Raw genomic sequence first — 19,091 nt, 5'->3', positions numbered from 1 at the left:
CCATCAAAGCCTCTGGGTGCGGGGCTGCAGCAGAGACAGGTTCTCTTGCCCTAAGAAGAGCTGCCACAAGACCAAGGAAGGCTGAGAGGAAACTCTCTGGGAGCCCAGAAGCTGAGGGTCCCCTTGGTCAGGTATCTGTACAGCACCTGCTCTGACAGGTGTGTTCCCACATCCCCAGGTGCTGGGTGCCCCACATATCCATATCTCTTAGTTTAGGCAGCCAGAGGGGCCAGAAGCCTCAGCCCAAGGCTGGTGGGGCAGAGAAGGTGGGTTTAATCCCTGTGAGAGCCCCACAAAGGGATGCAGGGCTGTACCTGAGCAAGACTCTGTGGGGACCAGGGGACAGTTCCCAGGAGCACCTCCCTGTCCCCTCCAGACTTTGGGGGACCCAAAGTACACTCACCTGAATCGGTCTAAGAGGTACAACATCACTGCCACCACGTGCACAGACAGCCCCACCAGCAGCCAGAGGGTGCTCTGGAAGGGCTGCATGAATGAGTCCAAGGTGCTGCGGGGGATTTCCTGCACACAGGAGAGAGGGGAACCGTGCTGGCACCCACCACACCTGCAACCTGCTCCCCTGGAGGGACTCACAGGGCCCTGCCCTGCTCTAAGCTCCTGCTGCTCGGCTGCACAGGAAGGGTCAGGTTGGTGCAGACAAGACCCAGCATTAACCCAGCAGCCTGCAGGTTGGGATTTGCAGGGGCTACACTGGGGGAACTGGGCATGGTGCAATGTGGGGAACTGGGACACCTCCCATGTTCTACAAAACATACCACCCAGACCATACCTTCTTCACAAGGATGGTGAGGCCCTGGTACTTGAAGGGCTTGGAGAACTCAATGTACTGAGCCCGCTCATTGTTGATGGTCAGGGGAGCCACAATCATGTCTGCTTGGCCACTCAGAAGCTCCCCCATCATCCCGTTCCACTCCTTCTTGTTGCTGTTGTTCACCTGCCAGGAAGCCAAGGCAGGGTGAGACCCCTGCTCTGACACACATCACCCACCAACCAGGACCCTGCGCTCATCAGGAGTCCTGCACTGCCCTCCCACCCCACCCTGCTCTGGAGAAGGGCCTGGGGGTGTTTCAACACATGATACAGGCAAAGAAGGATCACAGGCTGCCCAAACTCACCCGCTCTTGGGTACCAAATTTACCATCAGCCACCAGGTGAACCTCATAGGTGAAGTTCATCACCCCTGCCAGGCGGATGAGCAGGTCGATGCAGAAGCCGTAGCAGCACAGTGCCACGGTGGGACGGCCTGGGGGAGAGACAGAACAGGGGGATGAGTGGGGGCAGCCCTTGGCCAGGACCCCACACAGGATCCATGCTCATCTTCAGCGAGAGCAGCCACCCCATGGCTCTGCTCATGTAGGACGTAACCACATTGTCCATCAGGGCTGCTTTGGCCACCCTCTCTCACAGCCTTCATCACCTGTGGTGTTGGCAAGCTGAGGACAAAAGGGTCCTGTTCCTTTGCTATGTCCAGTGAGGTGCTACCCACCCACTGCAGGGCATGGAGGGTGCTCAGTGCATGTGCTGGAGGAGACCTGACACGAACCCAGCAGGCTGAACACAGCCCGGGACACAACTCTGGGGGGATGTTGTGCACAGGAAAGTGTGATGAGCCAAGGGGATGCCCTTCAGGTGGTTTTGGGAAAGCTTGGCAGTGCTGAGCAGCTCCCACTCTGCGCTAGGTGCTCACTCCTGATCCTGAAAGCTTCTGTAACAGATTGAAACTGGTGCTGTGTCAGTGCAGCAGGAGCTAATATGCCTCAAGGTCCTTGTTGCTGCTGGAGATATCCAGGAAAAGAGAATTGGAACACATCAGGAGATAGAAACTTGAGGGAAGCAATCCCTCAAAGTAGCCCTGGAGCCCATCCAGAAGAGACAGTGAGAAAGTACCCATTGGGCTCAAACCCCTGAATCCCAGTGCCCAATTCCTGCACAGCACTGCTGTGAGTCTGAGCTGATGGGGAGGTGTCTGGGGGATGTCTGTGCTGTCACCTCTCTGTGCCTCATCCTCTGGGCCTCCTGTGCAACTGAGCACCCTCCATGGGACCCCTTCTTGAAGTGGGAATCTTCATCAGCTGGGTGGGCTGAGCGAGTCCCCACCAGACTGAGTTACCTGGGATGGTCTCATTGGGTCCAGTGCAGAAGACTTTTTTCACAGGATCTCCATTGATGGTGAATTCCTCCCTGCATGTCCCATCTGCCTGAGTGGGCTTCACATACACAAAGGGCTCTTGGTGGATGGTCACAATCTGCGAGGTGAAGCACAAACACCCTCTTGGCTCTGCTTCTCTCCAGATCTACATCCTGTGGTAGGAGCTGGGCTGCCCTCCCCACACGAGTCACGGTGCCCTCCCCAGTTGCAATCTCAGCCCAGCAGCAGGACTTGGCTTTGGCATGGGGAATCAGGGAATCCTTTAGGTCTTTAAGATCATGAAATTCAGCTATTAATACAGCGTTGCCAAGGCCACCACTATGAACATTTGCTTTCCCTGCATCCAAGATGAGGAGCAGCCACGTCAGCAACCTCCTTCATGTGGTCCTTTCACCCGAGCCCCAGAGTCTCTGTCCCTAACAGGAGACTGATAGGAGGCACCAACAGCCAGGATTAGTGCCTGGAAAGGGGCTCTGGACACTGTCACACTGCCCCACGTTAATGCAAGTGTTTCAGTCCTGCCCTCGACCTTTCAGTGAAGCAGTAATCCCAATGTGCCCACAGCACCTCTCCAGGGACAAGGGCTCACTGCCAGAGGGACTGGGATTTCCCTTGCTGGGCAAATGAACAGTAAGACAAATGAATGGCCATACTGGTAAGATCAGCTTGGCCAGGATCCAGTCACTAAAGTGGGATCCAGTTGCTTAAGTGACTGCCGGGCAATACTTGAGGGAAGAGCATGAGAAGCAAAGAAAAGATTGGAGGGACTGCCAGTGTCACCTCCAGCTTCTGGCCATCAGCTCCTCAGGGATTTCCTGAGTTCAGCCTTGCAGCATCCACAGGAGGGTTTAACCTCCTTTTGAATCTGTTTCCATCTGGCCTCTGCGCTGTCTAATAGAGAAGAACCATGCCTTGACCAAAGGATCCCATCCTTTTATTTCTTACCAACCTGTGACAGGTGTCCTCTGGCTCCCATGAGGAATGGTGAACACCTTGTCCCTCCACACTTTCCTTGCTGTTTTCTCTCACATCCATTTCCCATCTGTCTCTTTCCAAACTCAAGGATGCCTGCCACACTATCTAAATTGACTCCAGCTGAATGCTGTGCTATGAACTCCCTCCAGTACTTTCTCTATTTCTCTCTTATATCCTCTCCTATATCTCTCCTATACACTCTGCAAATGCTGCTGCCAGCTGCAGAGCAGCCACGGAGGTGGGAGGCAGATAAAGCCACTGCCCAGCACACAGAGAGCTGAGGAGCCCTGCCCCTAATGCCATTTGCTCTTACCTTCAACTTGGTTGACATCTGATAGCCTTGAGGTTTCTCCGTTTCCCCCCCTGGCCAGATGATCTTCCTGTCATTGGTCAAGACCTGCGATGGATCCCAGAGGAAGCAGATGGACATGAGGCCAAGGTGTACACCCCAGTGCCCAACCCCTCCGACCCAGTCCAGGCCTGTACGTACATTGCTGCCGTTGTAAATCCCAACCTGGACCAGTTTCCGATTCTGCAGGTTCATGATGCTGTAGTTGGCAAATTTTCTGTCTCCATCCTCATTGAACTCCACCCGGCCGGTGACACCCTCCGAGTACTTGGAAGACATCAACACCCTATGGAGAGAAACACAGTGGGGAAAACCTAGAAAACCTGCTGTGGCCATTGAGACACCTCACAAGGCATCAGAAAGGCAAATGCATCCTCTCAGTTACCTGGCATATACCCACTACCCTGTAGAAGTCCAGCCAAAGCTACCTGAGGTCTGTTCATAGACCCGTGGTCATCCCCTCCTGGTTAACGGAGTCAGTTTTCCAAATAATCCTACCATTTCTGCTGACATTGCCCCTTGTTTCCCACCAGATCAATCCCATTCCCTTCAGGAATGATCTGTCCCATAGCACCCAAGGACACTTTCCTCTGGGGGTTCTGTGGGAGGTGTGTCCATGCCACAGCTTCTGGTGTTGTGTCTGCACCAGCCCTTGCCAGTCTGGGTAGTGCCCCAGGCACACACAAACACCACCAAGGGGAGAACGAGCCCCCAAAGCCCAGAAAGATGATTCTGAAGACACATAAGGATTGCCTGAGCCACTGGTGAAGAACAGCTTCTACTCACTCATGCCAAAGACTGGTGCCTCAGAGGATTCCAGAAATGCCTCTAAAACAATCCCCAGGCTTTCCAGGTCTCATGCTCAACAGAACCCAGGTCTGCAGGGAATGGCTACTGTACCACAGCCCAGCCCTTGTGGCCTCAGCAGCCGCAGCGATGCGCACAGGGATTGGGGTCTGGAAGCACATGCAGGATCTGCTGTTCCCCCTACCCCCAGCAGCAGGACCCAACGGGCTCATGCTCCCATCTGTGACACCCCACCCTCCAGATCCACAGCACCAGGCTTTGCTGCAGCTGACAGCAACCTGTCCCATGCAAGGACATCTCACCAAGCCCTACTTGCAGCACCGGACGCATGCCACTGCCCTTTGAATGTTCAGCAGGAAACATGTCCGCAGCACCAAGATACAATGTGACAGAAACACCCCCTACCTTGATTTGGCAGAAACACCCCTCTCTCCCACTTCCACCCATGGAATTAAGATCCACACTGGAGGAGACCATGGCCCTCAGATCTTTTCCTCCAAGAGTCATTCCCTGCCCACACACCCCAGCTGTCTAAGCATTTCCCAGGGTAGCATGGGTTGACATGGACTGAATTGGTGCCAGACACCAGGATGATTCCTAAACAGCCTGGAAAAACTGGGTGCCATTGCCTGAGCCCATGCCTGGGATAGTTTTCTGGGAGAAATGTAGCCCTCACATCCAAACCATGCAGGAGGGTCCAGGCAGTCCTGTGCCACATGCCTCAAAGATTTAGTGTCAGACACTCTGAACAAAGCCACCATGTCCTCCTGCACCTTTTCCACATGCTCCCACCTTTTCCAGCTCTCCCCCAGCAGGTCCTCTGCTCCTTCCAGCAGGACCCTCTCCCCAATACCTCTTAAAAAGTGGTCCTGTCTTCCAGATGTTGGTGTTGCCCACGCAGCCCCGCGGGGGGTCTGTGATATTCTCCTTCTCAAACAAGTCGTGCACGGCCTGTGCCACCACGGCGACAGCGTCACTGATGTGGGCTGACTCGTTCTTGCCGTTGATGAGCTGCAAACCGATCACTCCTGCCGTGGGCAGAGCGGGGAAGGTGGGTCAGCATTCCTGGGCAAGCTGGCTGCTCCAGTGTTACTCCCACGCCCAGGGCTTGGGGACCAGCGAGCACATGGCTACGGGCTGGGGATCCCTTGGATCCAGTGGGAAGTTGCCTGAGCTTCAGGCAGGAGCAGGCAGGGCCAGCGGGGCTGGGCTGGGACCATCCTGCTGGGGACAGCTCCATGTACCACTGACACCCTGAGACCCATCACCCTGCCCTGCCCAGGCCTTCCCCCAGGTGACAATCAGCTTGCAAAGCCACAGTGACATGGATGTGGGCCATGGCAGCATGGCCAAGGCTGTGTCCCCATGTGGGCAAAGGGAGTGGAGAGCAAAGTGTGACCCTCCATTCAGGACCACCACGGCACTGCGTTCCCCCGGCCCAAGGGGTCCCAGGGATGCTCATCCCAGCTCCATCGGGCTCCTCCAAGCCTGGCTGCAGCGGAACAGGAGCTCAGGAGGTGCCTACCATCCGGGGCGTAACGCAGCGCGTTGCCCGAGATCTCCCGCTCGCCCACCAGCCACACGTAGCCGGAGCCTGTCATGTTGAGCATGGCTGCCGATCTGTACACCGTGGCCGCGTCATCCTCACTGCAACGACAAGGGAATGGCTATGTGGCTCCAGGTGCCACATGGTCCCTCTTTTCCAGATCCCAAGGGTGTGGCAGCACCAGGGAAGACACAACCCTTCTCTGACAACTGTTTCTCCTAGGCAGTAGCTAAATCCTTGATGCAATGGGAACCTTCCTCTCAACTTCACCTGATCCCACAGCTCCCAGCACTGCTGAGCATCTGCACATCTGGCCCAGTCCTTCTGCTAGAGGCATGGGGGCCATGAGACCCCCTCCTTCACAGCTGGACCAGGATACACCATCAGTAACTATGGCTACTTCTGCAGGACAGCCAGGGAAGGACATCTCAGCCACACTCAGGACTGTCACTCCCTGGCCAGCAGCATGTCCAGCACAGCACAGCACAGCACTCACCTCCTGCTCAGGACAGGGGGCTGTGTGTGGGGTTTTTCTCAGGCTCCTTGGAGGGATGACAAACCCCAAATCTGCATTGACTCCAGCACTGGGCAGCGCTGGGAGAGGAAATCAGAGCAGGGAGGGGAAGGGACAGCACAGCCTTACCTGGCAGAGAGGATAATGACCCTGGCCTCCAGCTCCTTCGCCTCCAGCAGCAGTGATGTCACATTTTTGGTTCCAGGGTCAAACTGAAGCACTTTCTCAGCCTGTGATTAGTGTGAGCAAAGCTGGTTAGTGAGGGAGCACCAGGACTGGTGGTGAGAGCCATGCTATCTAGAAAAGGGTCAAGAGAATTCATTAAACTGCACAAAAGTCTGCTAAATAAGGTTGGTTATAGTTATTTTTTTCTTTTTCTTTCCTTTCTTTCTTTTCTTTCTTTCCTTCCTTCCTTTCTCTTTTAAGGTTTTGGCTTTTTGGTTGTTTTATTTTTTTAATTTTTTTTTTTTTTGCACTGTGCATGCAAACTGAAGTCAATCAAGACCCAAAAAGAGGCGTGCATTGTACAGGAAAGAGAAAAAGGCTTTGAAATGCAATTGAAAACTCAAACGAGTGTTGTTTTTCAAAAACATGGGAAATGAAAAAAACATATTGCACAGGGTTAACCTTTGGGAATCAAAGTGAGCAACTTACACCAAGGAACCGTTTCCTTTGGGGAGGAAAGGGGGTTGGTTCAACTTTTCAAAAAAAAAAAAAAGAACTTGCAAGTTAATTACTGGTTCACATGCATGTTTCAAAAAGAAATCCTTCCAGGGTCAGCTGGCTAAGTTTCCATTCTCAAGTCCAAACCAAACTATCTCAACATAAAAACGTGCTACCAAGAAACACAGTCATGGAAATTTTTTTTCTTTCTTTTCTTTTCTTTTTTTTTCTCTTTCTCTTTTTTTTTTTTCTTTTTTGTTTTTCTGGTGGCTGTGGCTATTTTTCATTTGCTAGTTAGGTTGGTGGGCGGCGTGCATTTCCATGCATATATACCTTGGGTCCTCGCTTGTTGTCATAGGAAAGTTGGTCGAGGTTTTCATAGTTCCTTTTTTTACTCTGATGAATAATGTGCACAGAGAAAATATGTAGACACAGAAGAATATTATAAACAGTTGAAAATGACGTGTAGTAAAGCAATCCAACATCCACCTCCTCCTCCACTGTTTGCTAAAGGGTCTCTATAACGCTGGAGCTCGCAAAAACCACTATCAGGAGAGATTGTGCCTCAGCTCTCACGGGAGCATCACGGAGCAATCTGAGAGCAAAGCCTGAGTGTCACAGCTGGTGCGATGCAGTTGCATTTTCCCTTGTGGGACTGGGGAACTCTTCAGCAAGAAATTTTTATCTTAAGCTCAGAAACAATCTAAGGGCCTAAGTGGTGGGATTTCCATGGAATTACTGTGGAAGTAAAGGACAAAATGTTGTGTACGGAAGGTGCTGGATAAAGGCAAACTGTTACAGTTAAGAGTATTAGCATTACTAGCGTCACTATTAGCATTACAATCCTGTCCACCCTCAGAGAGTTCACAGCAAAGTGAAGTGTCTCAGCTGAACCTCTCACCCCCTGAAAGGAGGGAGCAGCTTTTTGAGCTCTGTTGACATCCAAAAGAGAAAGTTCTCTATGTCCCGTGTTGGCTCAAAGCGTGGCGATATGAAGCAATGGTGAACATGGGATGACATTGCAGCTTTTACCTGGTCCTTGGGGAGGGCCCAGGGCACCTCATGACTCTGCAGCACATGGGTGACCCTGGGAGGTGCAGCTACCCAAGAACAGGGTGCCCAGAACCTGGTCCTAAGCATGACTAGTGGGGCTTATTGCTTGGTGGCCTCATGCTGCTGACTAGAGCATCCCACCAGGACTTGGGGTGTGCACTGAGCCCAGAGATGAGAGATTGGAGCAGAGATCCTGCTCCTGCCCTTGTCTGCTGCCTCAGCTACTTGTGCTGCTTGGTCCCAGAGGGGCCTGGGGCAGGGAATGCACTGCTGGAGGTTTCCTCTCACGCAGGCTGTGCACTGAGGGCCAGCAGCCTCTGCTTTCAGAGCCCTGATCCTGCAGCAGCGTGCACAGAGCCCCAGGATCTTCCTGGGAGCAGCCCCTGTGGCCAGGCCAATAACAACAACCTGATGGTGCCTTCAGGAGAGAGCTTGGTGGGTTTTGGTGGGACATAGCCTGACATCTTCTCCTTGCCCCCACCCCAGCTGAGCATCCCTGATCTAGGTACCTGGGTTGTGGGACACAGCTCTACTCTCATCTCCATTTTTCCAGAATGTCATGGCAATGGATCCCAACCAGGACCCAGACCCTTTGCACCCCTGGCATGCAGGGTTCATGTTCCGAGGTTGTTCCTCAGACAGACAAGTTTCTCTTAGTCTTTTGCTTTCCAAACTAAATAGCTTGCCTTTTCCTGAGCATTAAGTCCAATTAAGGACATTTTGCCAGGTCTCCTTTCCATGTAGCCATGTGATCTTTCCTTTCTTCCCTTGGATACAGCCCAGCAGGTTTTTCATTGCTCAAAGAAATTGGGTCCTGGCAAGGTAAAGTATGTGAGGAGGCAAAAGCTGCTTGGAGGCCAGGTGTGCCTTCATTTCTGATGACACCCACAGTAAGGATTTCTGCAGTGGCTTCTTAGTGGCTTTTGCTGGGACTGCAGTGAGCCCTGGAATAATGAGTGATCCAAAGGAGAAGAGAGGTGCAGCAGGACAGCAGGAATGTTCTCCAGTGAGGGGACACTGGTCTCTTCTCCCCAGGTACTGTCAGTGTAGCCAAAAACTTGGTCATCCATGTTGCAGCCTCCAAATAGAAATTGCTGGGATGTGCGGGCACCTCAACCCAGGCTCGTCAACAGTCTTGGGTGCAATAAAACTGGCACCTGGTCACCTCCCCCTGTCCCTAGCCCTAGTTCCAGAACTAGACCAGTAGTGTCTCCTCTTCTTCCCATTTTTCCATGTGGTCCTGCAGCCCTTCTCTGTTCCTCATGTTTCACACAGGGACCGACAAATTAGAAGTTCCCTTTCCACCATATTTTTCTGCATTCACTCAAAAAATTGTCACTTTCATGAATGCCACTGTCCCAGAGAAAGGCAGCCAGCACAGCAGGGACCTGCCACCTCTGACCTGGAGAAGCTCTGATTTCTCAATGTCCAGCACTCCCTCCTGAGTCCCAGCAGCACTGGTGACCTTTCCAGATGAACGAGCAGAGCTGTGCTGGGTGGAGCAGCAGCCCCAGGCTGAGTGTTACTGCCGACAGCCCCAGCACAAGGTCAGCACATCGGGCACTCCAGGGCTGGCCAGCATGACCTGAGCACTGGGCTCAGGGTGCTGCTGGAAGTGCAGACCCACACAGAGGTTCCTGGATGGCACACAGGGCTGGCACAGACCCCTGGACAAAGCCATGCCCCAATCCAAGAGCTCAGATGGGCAGGTGAGTCTCTGACCCACATTAGGTCCTCCACATCCTTGGGAGTTGTGATCCAAGCCTTGAGATGTCTCCAGCCTGCTCCCTCCCCAGGGCCCAGGCTGCCGATGGCGCAACTTCATGGTGTGAAAAGAGTCAGCACATCAGCGATCAGAAGAGAAATCTGAGAGAAGAGATTGAGGAAGACAGGAAAGCCCCAACAGGGTATCTACCACCTGCAAGACCAGTCAGAGTGGTCTGTTTGACCTCTTCTTAAAGGAAAAAAGAAACAAGGTGCAGTGGCACACCCCAAAGGGAAGGCAAGGTGACCTGCTGGGACAGAGCAGGTGCCCCAGGCTGGAGAGTGGCCAGGGCAACTGCAGAAGCCCCATGGCTGCCAGGGACACCAAGACATGTTATAGATGATGTGCAGATACGGAGAAGGTCTGAGGACAGACCCTCTTCATGTTTCAAGCTCCAGATCTCAAAGGCTTTCCCATGGGGTGGACATGCTGAAGAAGAAATACACCCTGAGCCTGGGAGCATCACATGGAGCAAAAGGGAGTGGACCTATGAGAGGGAACAGCTAAAGGGGATGCACAGGAACTGCTGGAAAACAGAAAGTGGAAACCAAAAGATGCAAGGAAAAGGGTGAGAGATTGACAATGGCCCTCCCTATGTGAGGGACACTGCTTGGAAGAGGCTTTGGAGAAAAATACTGTCCTGCTGTCACCCAGTGGGAAACTGCCTTTGGAGGCAGGAGGATCCCACTGGGCTGGTGGCACATCAGTGCCTCATGATGGCCTGGGATGCAGCAAGGATGAAACTTCTTGAAAATCACTGCCAAAATCAGAAGTCTGTTGGTCAGTGTGGCTTGTGCCAGCCTGCACCCCTGCACCAGTCATTCCTCCAGGAAGGTGACGAAAAGCAGACACAAGGTCTGGTCTCAGCTCAGACACCAGCTCCAAGCACAAGAAGCATCTATGGCCACATCTCCTTAACAGCTGAGAGACTGCCAAAGGTCCAGCAGCTGCAGGTGGGGCTGGAAAGAGCAGGTTGAGGTTCCTGCCTGTGACCCAGGAGGGAACAGTCCCGAATGAGTGCCTGCCCAGATGCTGCTGGAGACTTGGATGAACTCAGACTCTGCCCATCTGTAGGGGACCTCACCCTGCCCCAGGCAAGAGGATGTGCTGGGACTTCACCCCGTAGGGCAGGAGGTGAAGGAATCTGGTGCCTTCCAGATTGCAGCTGAACAGCCCTGTACTCTCCTTCTCTGCTTGTCCTGAACACTTGTTGAGTCCATTTCCTCCACAGCGCAGGTCTGTGTTTTGTCCTCCTGCACCTCCGGCACCTTTCCTGCCTCCCTCCCTGCTCCCGCTGGCCCTGAGTGCAGGTGCAAGGCACCACCTCGGGAAAGCCACTCCCACACCTGCCCTGTGTGACAGCATGGGGTGTCAGGAAAGCAGCGTTTGGCATGTGCTTCGATGGAGATGGGAACGGGCTGTCAGCTCTACGGAGAGGGTCATTACAGCCCCGGGCTGCCCTGCCCCTCCTAAGCCACTAAGGTGAGCCCCCAGTTGCCAATTCAGAGCTGCCTTTCGGGGTGGATTTGGCACTGCTGGGTCTGCCTGGCCCCAGGGTGGCTGCAATGGGGCAGGTGCTTCCCTAAGCTGAGCGACTGGTCCTCTCCTTAGCTGGGAATCTTGGGCGAGGCATTTGCAGAGCTCCAGGTTATCCTTCCCTTCATTTTGTAGTCGATTTACATGTAGGAGATTTTGACCATGGCAAAGCAAGTGAAATGAATAAAGTACAAAGTTCTGTCAGGTACTAGTCAGACACTGTTGATGCTTTAAGCATGTTAGCCATGTTACAATGGAAAGAAAAGGTGTTTTACATACAGAAATCTACATACATACAACAGCCCAAGACTTCTAGTTTTGTTGTTGTTGCTTAAACAAAGGTACAAGACAATGTTCAGGAACTGACCTTGGACTCTTTCTCCTCCAAGAGGGTCTCCAGCTTCTTTTGTGCAGCACGACCCTCGTGGTCGTCGCTGACTATCAGAATGACGTGATTCCAGTTGAAGACTCTCATCATCTCAAACCAGACATTGGCCTGGTGAGAGTAAGGTGGGACCGTGCGCAAAAAGGACAGGTGGATGCTCTGCAAGGAAGAACAAGAGCTCAACACAGGCTGTGGGGTTGTCAGCCACGTTCGCAGGGACAGGGCTGGGATCACAAAGCCATACTGGGAAGACCTCTGGGATGCACACCTTGAGCTAACCTCAGGACCTGCATCCTTCCTTCTGGCTGGGAAGCAAACCCTGGATATGATTATATACCTCTCCAGTTAATCCAGAGCATGGCAAAGAGGGGTTTCTGCTTTATGGTCCATAAATGCACGGAGAAGAAAAAGCTTGTGGGGCCATGAATGGCTAGCAGTGTTCAGTGCAAATATAGCCTTGCCTTTTGACTTTTTGAAATAATTACCAGACAATGGACATCAGAAAGAAAAATTATTCCTTTCAGAAGGCAAGAGGCAGGTACAGGCAGCTGTATATTCATTATTTGCCATGGGAGAAGTTCAGCAAGGTAGTTTTATAACATGGTCCCTGGCTGTTTCTAGGTCAGCCTGTTCTGCAGCAGCAGGCAGGAGGAGGCAGCTCTGGACCTGTGCCCCAGCAAACCTCTCTGATTTGGTTAAAGACATCATTATGGTTGGGTGATTGTGCAATAGCAATTCCAGCCTAATTAAGTACAGCACTCTTAGGGGAGCAATCAGACCAAAAACTGGAGCTGACAGAGAGCTTTCAAACAAATGCAGCCTTTCCAAAAAGCCCTAGAGTCAAATATTAGGAAGTGAAAGTGCTCATGCTCAGCATGGACCCTACTTGACAGCCCAGCTACGTGCTGGAGGGAGGCAGGAGCCTGAACTGGAGAGGACAAAAATAAAGCACCATAATATTTCTTTCTCTAAGGCCGAGATGGTTGTCTGGACCAAGCACAGCTCATCCAGATCTGCTCCTCCAGAGACCAGATCCAGAAGTGGTCAGAATGCCCCAAATGGGCCAAAGTAATTCCCACTGGAAAGGAAAAAGGCATCATGTCCCCCATGGACACACACAGGAGGAACAGACACACCAAATAAAGCCTTTTCCTCACATTCAACAAAGTGATAACGTCAAACCAGACCATGGAATGTGTAGAGAGGAGCACAACCTCCCTGCTGCGCTGCTGCACAGGGCCAGCAGTCCCTGCTCCTGCCCCAGCCCAACACATGGGAATGGTGGAGGCAGCAGCAAGGCCACCACAGCACAGGGAACATTTCCTGACCATGAGACACTGAGGAGAAAGATGGATGCCTAATCAAAGGAGAAAGAAAACCAGGAGAGCCACAACGAGAATCTCAGAGTGTGACTGATACAAACATTACAATTACAGGAAAAGCAGGAGAAGCCCAGCTCACCCCACAAGACCAGCACTAACTCATGGGATTGGGAGAAAGCCCCATGGAAGGACAACCAAGGTCTCCACACTAACACAGTGTCCAGGATCTCTTTGGAGTCAGCAGAGATGCCCAGGAATTTCCTGGTTCAGCTGCACAGCTTGGGCCAGGGGCACACTGTCTGGATCTAAGCATTTTTAATTTTTAACCCCTGAGCATTTTTAATTGCTAACCTCTGAACATTTTTAATTGCTTTAAGGAAATCCAGGGAAAATGAAAATGGGAAAAAAAATCAGAAGAGAGAAAAGAGGTGAAAAAAGAACAAAATAGCAAATATTAAAAATAGAAATCAGAAAAACATAGACTAAAAAAAAAATCAAAATTCTATCAAAATTCTTTCAATCCCCTTTTGAAATGAAAAAAATCTTTGAAATTTCAGTATATTGCATCAAACTATTTCCTATTTTCCCAACCACCTTGCAAAAGTGGTGTTTAAACTGATCGTGACTTTCTTAAGTATTGTAAATACATATCAGTGGGTTTGGAGCAGGAACCCACAGAGGAGCAATTTACCGCAAACTTTGGAGGGGGGGCAAGTTGGTTTAACAGTCCAGGCAAATTTGCATTCTGAGGTGATGTCAAAAGGGTCATGGAGAGGCTCTGGTGGTACCTCAGCACTTGGATCACTGAATTGTGGTATTCAAATAGGATAACGAAGAAAAATAGATGCTGAGTGCTGAGCTGAGGTCTAAGGATGAGCACTCACAGTCTATGCACAGCTTTTGAAGCCCCTGGGACTTGTGAGCACCTCTGCAAGGGCCAAAGATTGGCAGAAAAATGAAATTGGGGTCCCCCAAAAGGTCACATGCCCAACCTGTGCTGTGCAGAGGCACTTGGGAATCTGACTTTGTGTGATTTGATAACCCCCATCTCTGTCATAGCCCTCTGAAACCCAGCACAGAGCTCTCCTGGACATGGGCATGTGGGCTGCATTGCAAAGGATGGGGATGCAATGAATTATGCATCCTAATTAGCCCATTTTTAGGCAAATAACTGCTATAAAAGATCTGTTTTTTAAGCACAGCCTCTGTGAGACAGACAGCAGGGTGTGTGGGCTCACTGAGCTGCACCAGCTCTGACCCTTATGTGCTGCTCCAAGTACTTGAACTCGGGGCTCTTGAGGGTCATCACTGCCTCCCCTCAGATCAGGCACACAGGAAAAGCTGCTCCTCATTACAAATCCACAGTTGGTCTTGTAGGATGTTTTGTAGGATCCTCACCCCTTGCTGTCCTCTTGAGTGTGCCTGCTGCTGGAGTGTGAGCATGGAAATGGCTCCCACCAACCCCAGCCTGCTGCAAAACCTTCCTACAGCTCACCCACACCTGAGTGCTCAGCCCTGTGCTCCCCCTCTGTGCTCTATTTCTGCAAAAAGGCTGTAAATACAGTTGGGTGCCCAAGCTCAGAAGAAACCCAGGGGGCTGGAGCCAAAATGCACTGGAGTGAGCATGGTTGAGAGGTTGGGGATATTCCCTGTGAGGGTGGGCAGGCCCTGGCACAGGATGCCCAGAGAAGCTGTGGCTGCCCCTGAATCCCTGGAAGTGTCCAAGGCCAGGTTGGACAGGACTTGGAGCAACCTGGGACAGTGGAAGGTGTCCCTGCCCGTGGCAGGGTGTGGGACTGGATGGACTTTAAGGTCCCTTCCAACCCAAACCAGTCTGGGATTCTGTGATGATTCTGTGTGGGGTCAGAACTTGAGAACTGCAAATAATTGATGCAATACATACAAAGAGGAGGTGTTTGAGTAGATCATGTCTGTGTGAAAGCACTGACTGTGCATGCACAGATGTAAGCCTGGACCTGCAGAAAGCATGTGAGTGCATCCACCCCTGCAGGGAACGTGCCTGGGTGCTGGAATCCCTGTGCACTGGCTGCAGGAGGCCATGCCATGCCTGCAGGAGAGCACTGTGGGTGCCTTTTGATGGAGATTTTATCCTTAGGGGAAAGGGCTTGGCTGGGGGGACACCAGGCAGTGCACATGTGTCACATCAGGGCCCTGTGCAGGTCCATGAGTGAAGGGTTTGTCACCTTCTTCATTTCTGTCTGCCCAAGGGCCCAGCACAGCTCAGAGTCCATGGCTGGGGGAGTGAGTTTTCCTACAGGCTTAAGGGAGCAATGTGCTTTTCCTTCATCACCTATGGCAGTGGGGTCAGTCCCCCTTCTAGCAATGCAGTCCCAAACAGAGCTGCCTGGGAAATTTCAAAGAGATTGACAGAGCTCACAATCTATAAAGTGCCTGAAAATTTGGTAAAATTCACCAGCTGGGCATGCAAAAGAAGTGTTGGCCAGTGACTCCATGGAAGGAGCCTGCCCACTGCCCCACATGACAGCTGTGGCCGTGGGAGGGAGCTGAGATAACTCTGTGATAGCTCAGACATGTGCAGAGGGATTTTGGGGGCAGAGGGATGGGGAGCTCAGACTCAAATGCTCTCTCTTGCCTTTCCCTGCAGTGCACAGAGGAAGGGATGGGGCAGCCTCTGGGGCATGGCCACTGTGGGGTGGTAGGGCTGCTCTGTCCTGCTCCCAGCTGGAATCTGAGAGCCTGTGGAGATCTGCTGGGATGTGTGGGCTCCATCAGACCATCACGTGTGTCTGCTCTGGCACATTCCAGGCTGCTCTGCTGAGGGTTGTTCTGCCCTGCTGAGGGTTGTGCTCCCCAATCCCACGGCAAACGCCTCTGTGCTGCACCAAGCAGCCTCTCCAGTCATCACTTGTGGGTGCCAATGAAGGGGTTCTGACCCTGACCTTGGTCAAGGAGAGCCACTTTTCTCCCCAGTTCTCCATCTTCCCACCCAAACGGGGTTTCTGCCAAGCACTGGCTGCCAGCAACACCAGTAACAAAGAAGAACAGCCCTGTCAGTGAATAACCCCTGGGAGGGCATGGAATTGTTCCACTAAGACCAGGAACCAGAGGGAAAAGCCAGCCCCAGGCTGGAGAGAGAGAAAGATAGAGACAGATCTCACTTCAGCTACCAGGACCAGGTGCTGGAATTGAAAAAGCTCTCCAAGTGCAGCATGTCTAAACTCCATTTTCCAATTCTTTCAGCTCCAGAGAAGGTCTCTTAAAAAACCCCTGATTCTCTGCTGCAATAATCTGCTGGGGGGGGAGGTGTGAGGGGCTCAGCACCTCTGGGCACCCTGGTGTCCCTTCACCCCCACGTCAGAGGAGTCTCACATGGTGGTGAGACAGCATGTCTTGAACAGCACCAGACCTTCCTGCCTCCTGAGTTGAGCACTTCCCCCCAGGCTTTGCTCTCACACACTCTGTCATCTCACATTTTTCATGTTGCCAAGATGTCAATGTCATCTAGTTTTTTCAGCTAAGACGCAAAGGAGATATAAACACCCCCCGTGACCCACGGAGGACAGGAGCACTAAAGCACAGTCCAGCCTGGCCATGCAGGGGCCCAGCATGGGGAGGTCAGAGTGGGATTTTTGCAGTGCTCAGTCCCTGAAGTCTCCATGGAGGGTCCTCTGTAGTGATGGACACCACAGTGATGGGCACCACTCTGCTGCCTTTACCTTGAGACTCCCTCTTCCCCAGTTCTCTGCTGACCTCACTCAAAGGTGACTGGGATTCCAGAGAGCCCTCCCTGGCAGGTAGGACTATGCTGGATGGTGTGCGGGTCTCAGTGAAGGAACAGGTCATGATTTCATAAGATGTACCTAAAAGGAGGCCAAAGACTGCCAAGCCAGAGTGCTCAGCCTGATAACTGCAATATCATACCTATAACAAATAGTTGTGGGAGCAGTAAAACTCACTTCCCTCCGGTATCTTTGTTAAAAGCCTGGTTACAGCTCATGGACCACTGTGCTCAACTGGAGATGCTCTGAAAGCATCAAAATGCACTGGCCAAACCTATCTGTGCTGCGGTGCACACCTTTCCTCCCCTGGTAGCCTTGAAAGTACCATAATTAAACCAACTTCAAACCCCTGCAAAATTTAGCTAAAATTGCCTGATGCCTCCAAAACCAATTAGGGGCGTACATACAAAGTGCTCCTACAAGCTTGTTTCCATAGAAACTAAACTGAAAGATATAATTTCCTGAATTAAAACAAAAAAGAAAGAAAGCTGGAAACCAAAAAGGGAACAGCTGAATATCCCTGTGTGACAAGCCAGCCTGTCCTGCATGGAGTGTGCAGAGCCTTGCACTGTCCTTTCCCACATCCCTCTTCACTTCCCTCTGTCCCCCACTCCATTCCCATGGATTCCCTTTGCTGTTCCCTCCACTGTCCAACATTCTTTGCTCCTCTACCCAGTCCTGCCTTTGCCCATCTCCTGCCTGCAACTCCCTGCTCTGCAGAGAGCTCTAAGCCTTGGTGGGCAGGAGGCTGAGCATGAGGCCAGGCAGGAGTGCTCAGAGGGTGCTTGGGGTGGGCAGTGTGGGCTCCCTGTGCAGTCCGTGCCAGGTAAGTGCACCCCACAGCCCTGAACCTGCTCAACATCCCAAATATTCCATGGAGGGCATCTCCCTACCACCACACTGGGTCACCAGTGCAGCTGTGGGTCACTCCTTCAGCCCTGAAGTGAGCTAGGTGGGGTTTATGAGCCTGTTTTGCAGAAAACATGTTTTAAATAGGAAAAACTGGCAGAAGCAGAGAGCTGTGCCCAGCCCCTCGGGGTGAGCACTCCAGGCCAGCATGAGGCTGGCCAACACAAGTGCTGTGGAGAGGTGGCTGCTTTGCTGAGCACAGCCCTGCAGAGATGGAGCAGGACCCATGAGGTGCAGGGTCCCCTCTCCCTGCCATCACGGGCCCTGTGACAAGGACCCTCTCAGTGACATTTCTATCAGATCTCTTTCCTCCCCACAGCAGCTCAAAGCAAATTCCTCCTGCATGCTTCCTGCCTGCTCTGTCAGCTCTGTGTCCATCCCTTTCCCTCTAACCATGCCTGGTGGGACCCTGCCAGGGAGTGCAGGTCCCCAGCCCTGCCAGCCACCATCACTGGCACTGACAGTCTTGGCTTGCTGACCACCCTGACACAGCTTCATTGGTGGGAGATGCCAAGACCTGCTGCTGCTCCAGCCAAACAGTGCTGCTGGTGCATCTCTGGGAGCCTCTGCTCCTCCCTCCTGAAATTTGACTTTATTTAGCATGTAGGCGGAGTGACTATTTTTGCACTGAACATTTACATTTGTGAATATTCACATTCTCCAAGCAAAGGCCGATTCGTGCTTCGAAACAGGCTCGATCTCACCCACTGAGCTCGTGTGCCTGGATGAAATCCTGCAATGGCATTTGGAAGGCCTGGCTCTGCTCAGCTCCTCCTTTTGCTTTTGCTAAAGCTTTAGGTGTTTGCCAGACAGGCTATGAGCTGAGGGCCAGGGCAGCACCTCATGGCTCAGGCACTGCCTGCACATGGCAGGACCTCAACCAGCCTGGAAGTCTCTGTGCTCCCACAAGGACAACTGCAGTGGTTTGAGACACTGGAATTTGAACATCTGTCTTGAGTGCTGGCCAGACTGAATGTCATTTGAAGCCACAGGATATTCTGTTATCTCCCACAACAATATCCCACAAACCCAGGGAAGTGAATGCAACCAAACAACCTCCAAGCCCCAGAGACATCCTGCCCCATGTACAGGCTCTAATAGGATCCTCCTGGCCCTCCACAGGCCCCCAGAGCCCCCAGAAGCCCCTGGCTGTCAGTAGCGAGCAGGGCAGGAGCTAGCTCATGCCTTTGCCATGGCTGGAGAGCAGCGAGCCCAGCAGCCTGGCAGAGCACCGCTGCAGAAATCATCCAGCACTATGTAGGTCAACAGTGGCAGCTGCAAAAAAATCATGTACCCTAGAATGCAGGAGAGAGAGAGAGAGGGAGCTGCAGGCTGG

The 19,091-nt window shown here is 52.3% G+C and overlaps 1 protein-coding gene across 18 annotated transcripts in view; it reads right to left on the bottom strand.

The window, feature by feature from the left end:
• GRIN1 (glutamate ionotropic receptor NMDA type subunit 1) overlaps positions 1-19,091 on the bottom strand; it is a 38,878-nt gene that overhangs the window by 15,581 nt on the left and 4,206 nt on the right. For 14 of the 18 annotated variants that reach the window (XM_085076483.1, XM_085076485.1, XM_085076484.1 and 11 more), the window contains exons 3-13: positions 11,746-11,922; positions 7,358-7,420; positions 6,491-6,591; positions 5,827-5,948; positions 5,155-5,329; positions 3,636-3,780; positions 3,459-3,542; positions 2,132-2,267; positions 1,137-1,264; positions 791-955; positions 404-522 (exon numbers count right to left, since the gene is read on the bottom strand). In XM_085076483.1, coding sequence (XP_084932609.1) covers positions 404-522; positions 791-955; positions 1,137-1,264; positions 2,132-2,267; positions 3,459-3,542; positions 3,636-3,780; positions 5,155-5,329; positions 5,827-5,948; positions 6,491-6,591; positions 7,358-7,420; positions 11,746-11,922 — 1,415 coding nt within the window. The remainder of the gene's footprint in view (positions 1-403; positions 523-790; positions 956-1,136; positions 1,265-2,131; positions 2,268-3,458; positions 3,543-3,635; positions 3,781-5,154; positions 5,330-5,826; positions 5,949-6,490; positions 6,592-7,357; positions 7,421-11,745; positions 11,923-19,091) is intronic. The other 4 variants (XM_085076481.1, XM_085076499.1, XM_085076491.1 and 1 more) reach the window with 1 other exon arrangement.

Source organism: Lichenostomus cassidix, chromosome 17 (genome assembly GCF_008360975.1).
Source record: "Lichenostomus cassidix isolate B80296 chromosome 17, HeHo_3.0, whole genome shotgun sequence".
NCBI classification, from domain to species: domain Eukaryota; kingdom Metazoa; phylum Chordata; class Aves; order Passeriformes; family Meliphagidae; genus Lichenostomus; species Lichenostomus cassidix.
Note: the sequence above shows the minus strand (reverse complement) of the source record. Positions and strands in the feature narration are given on the sequence as shown.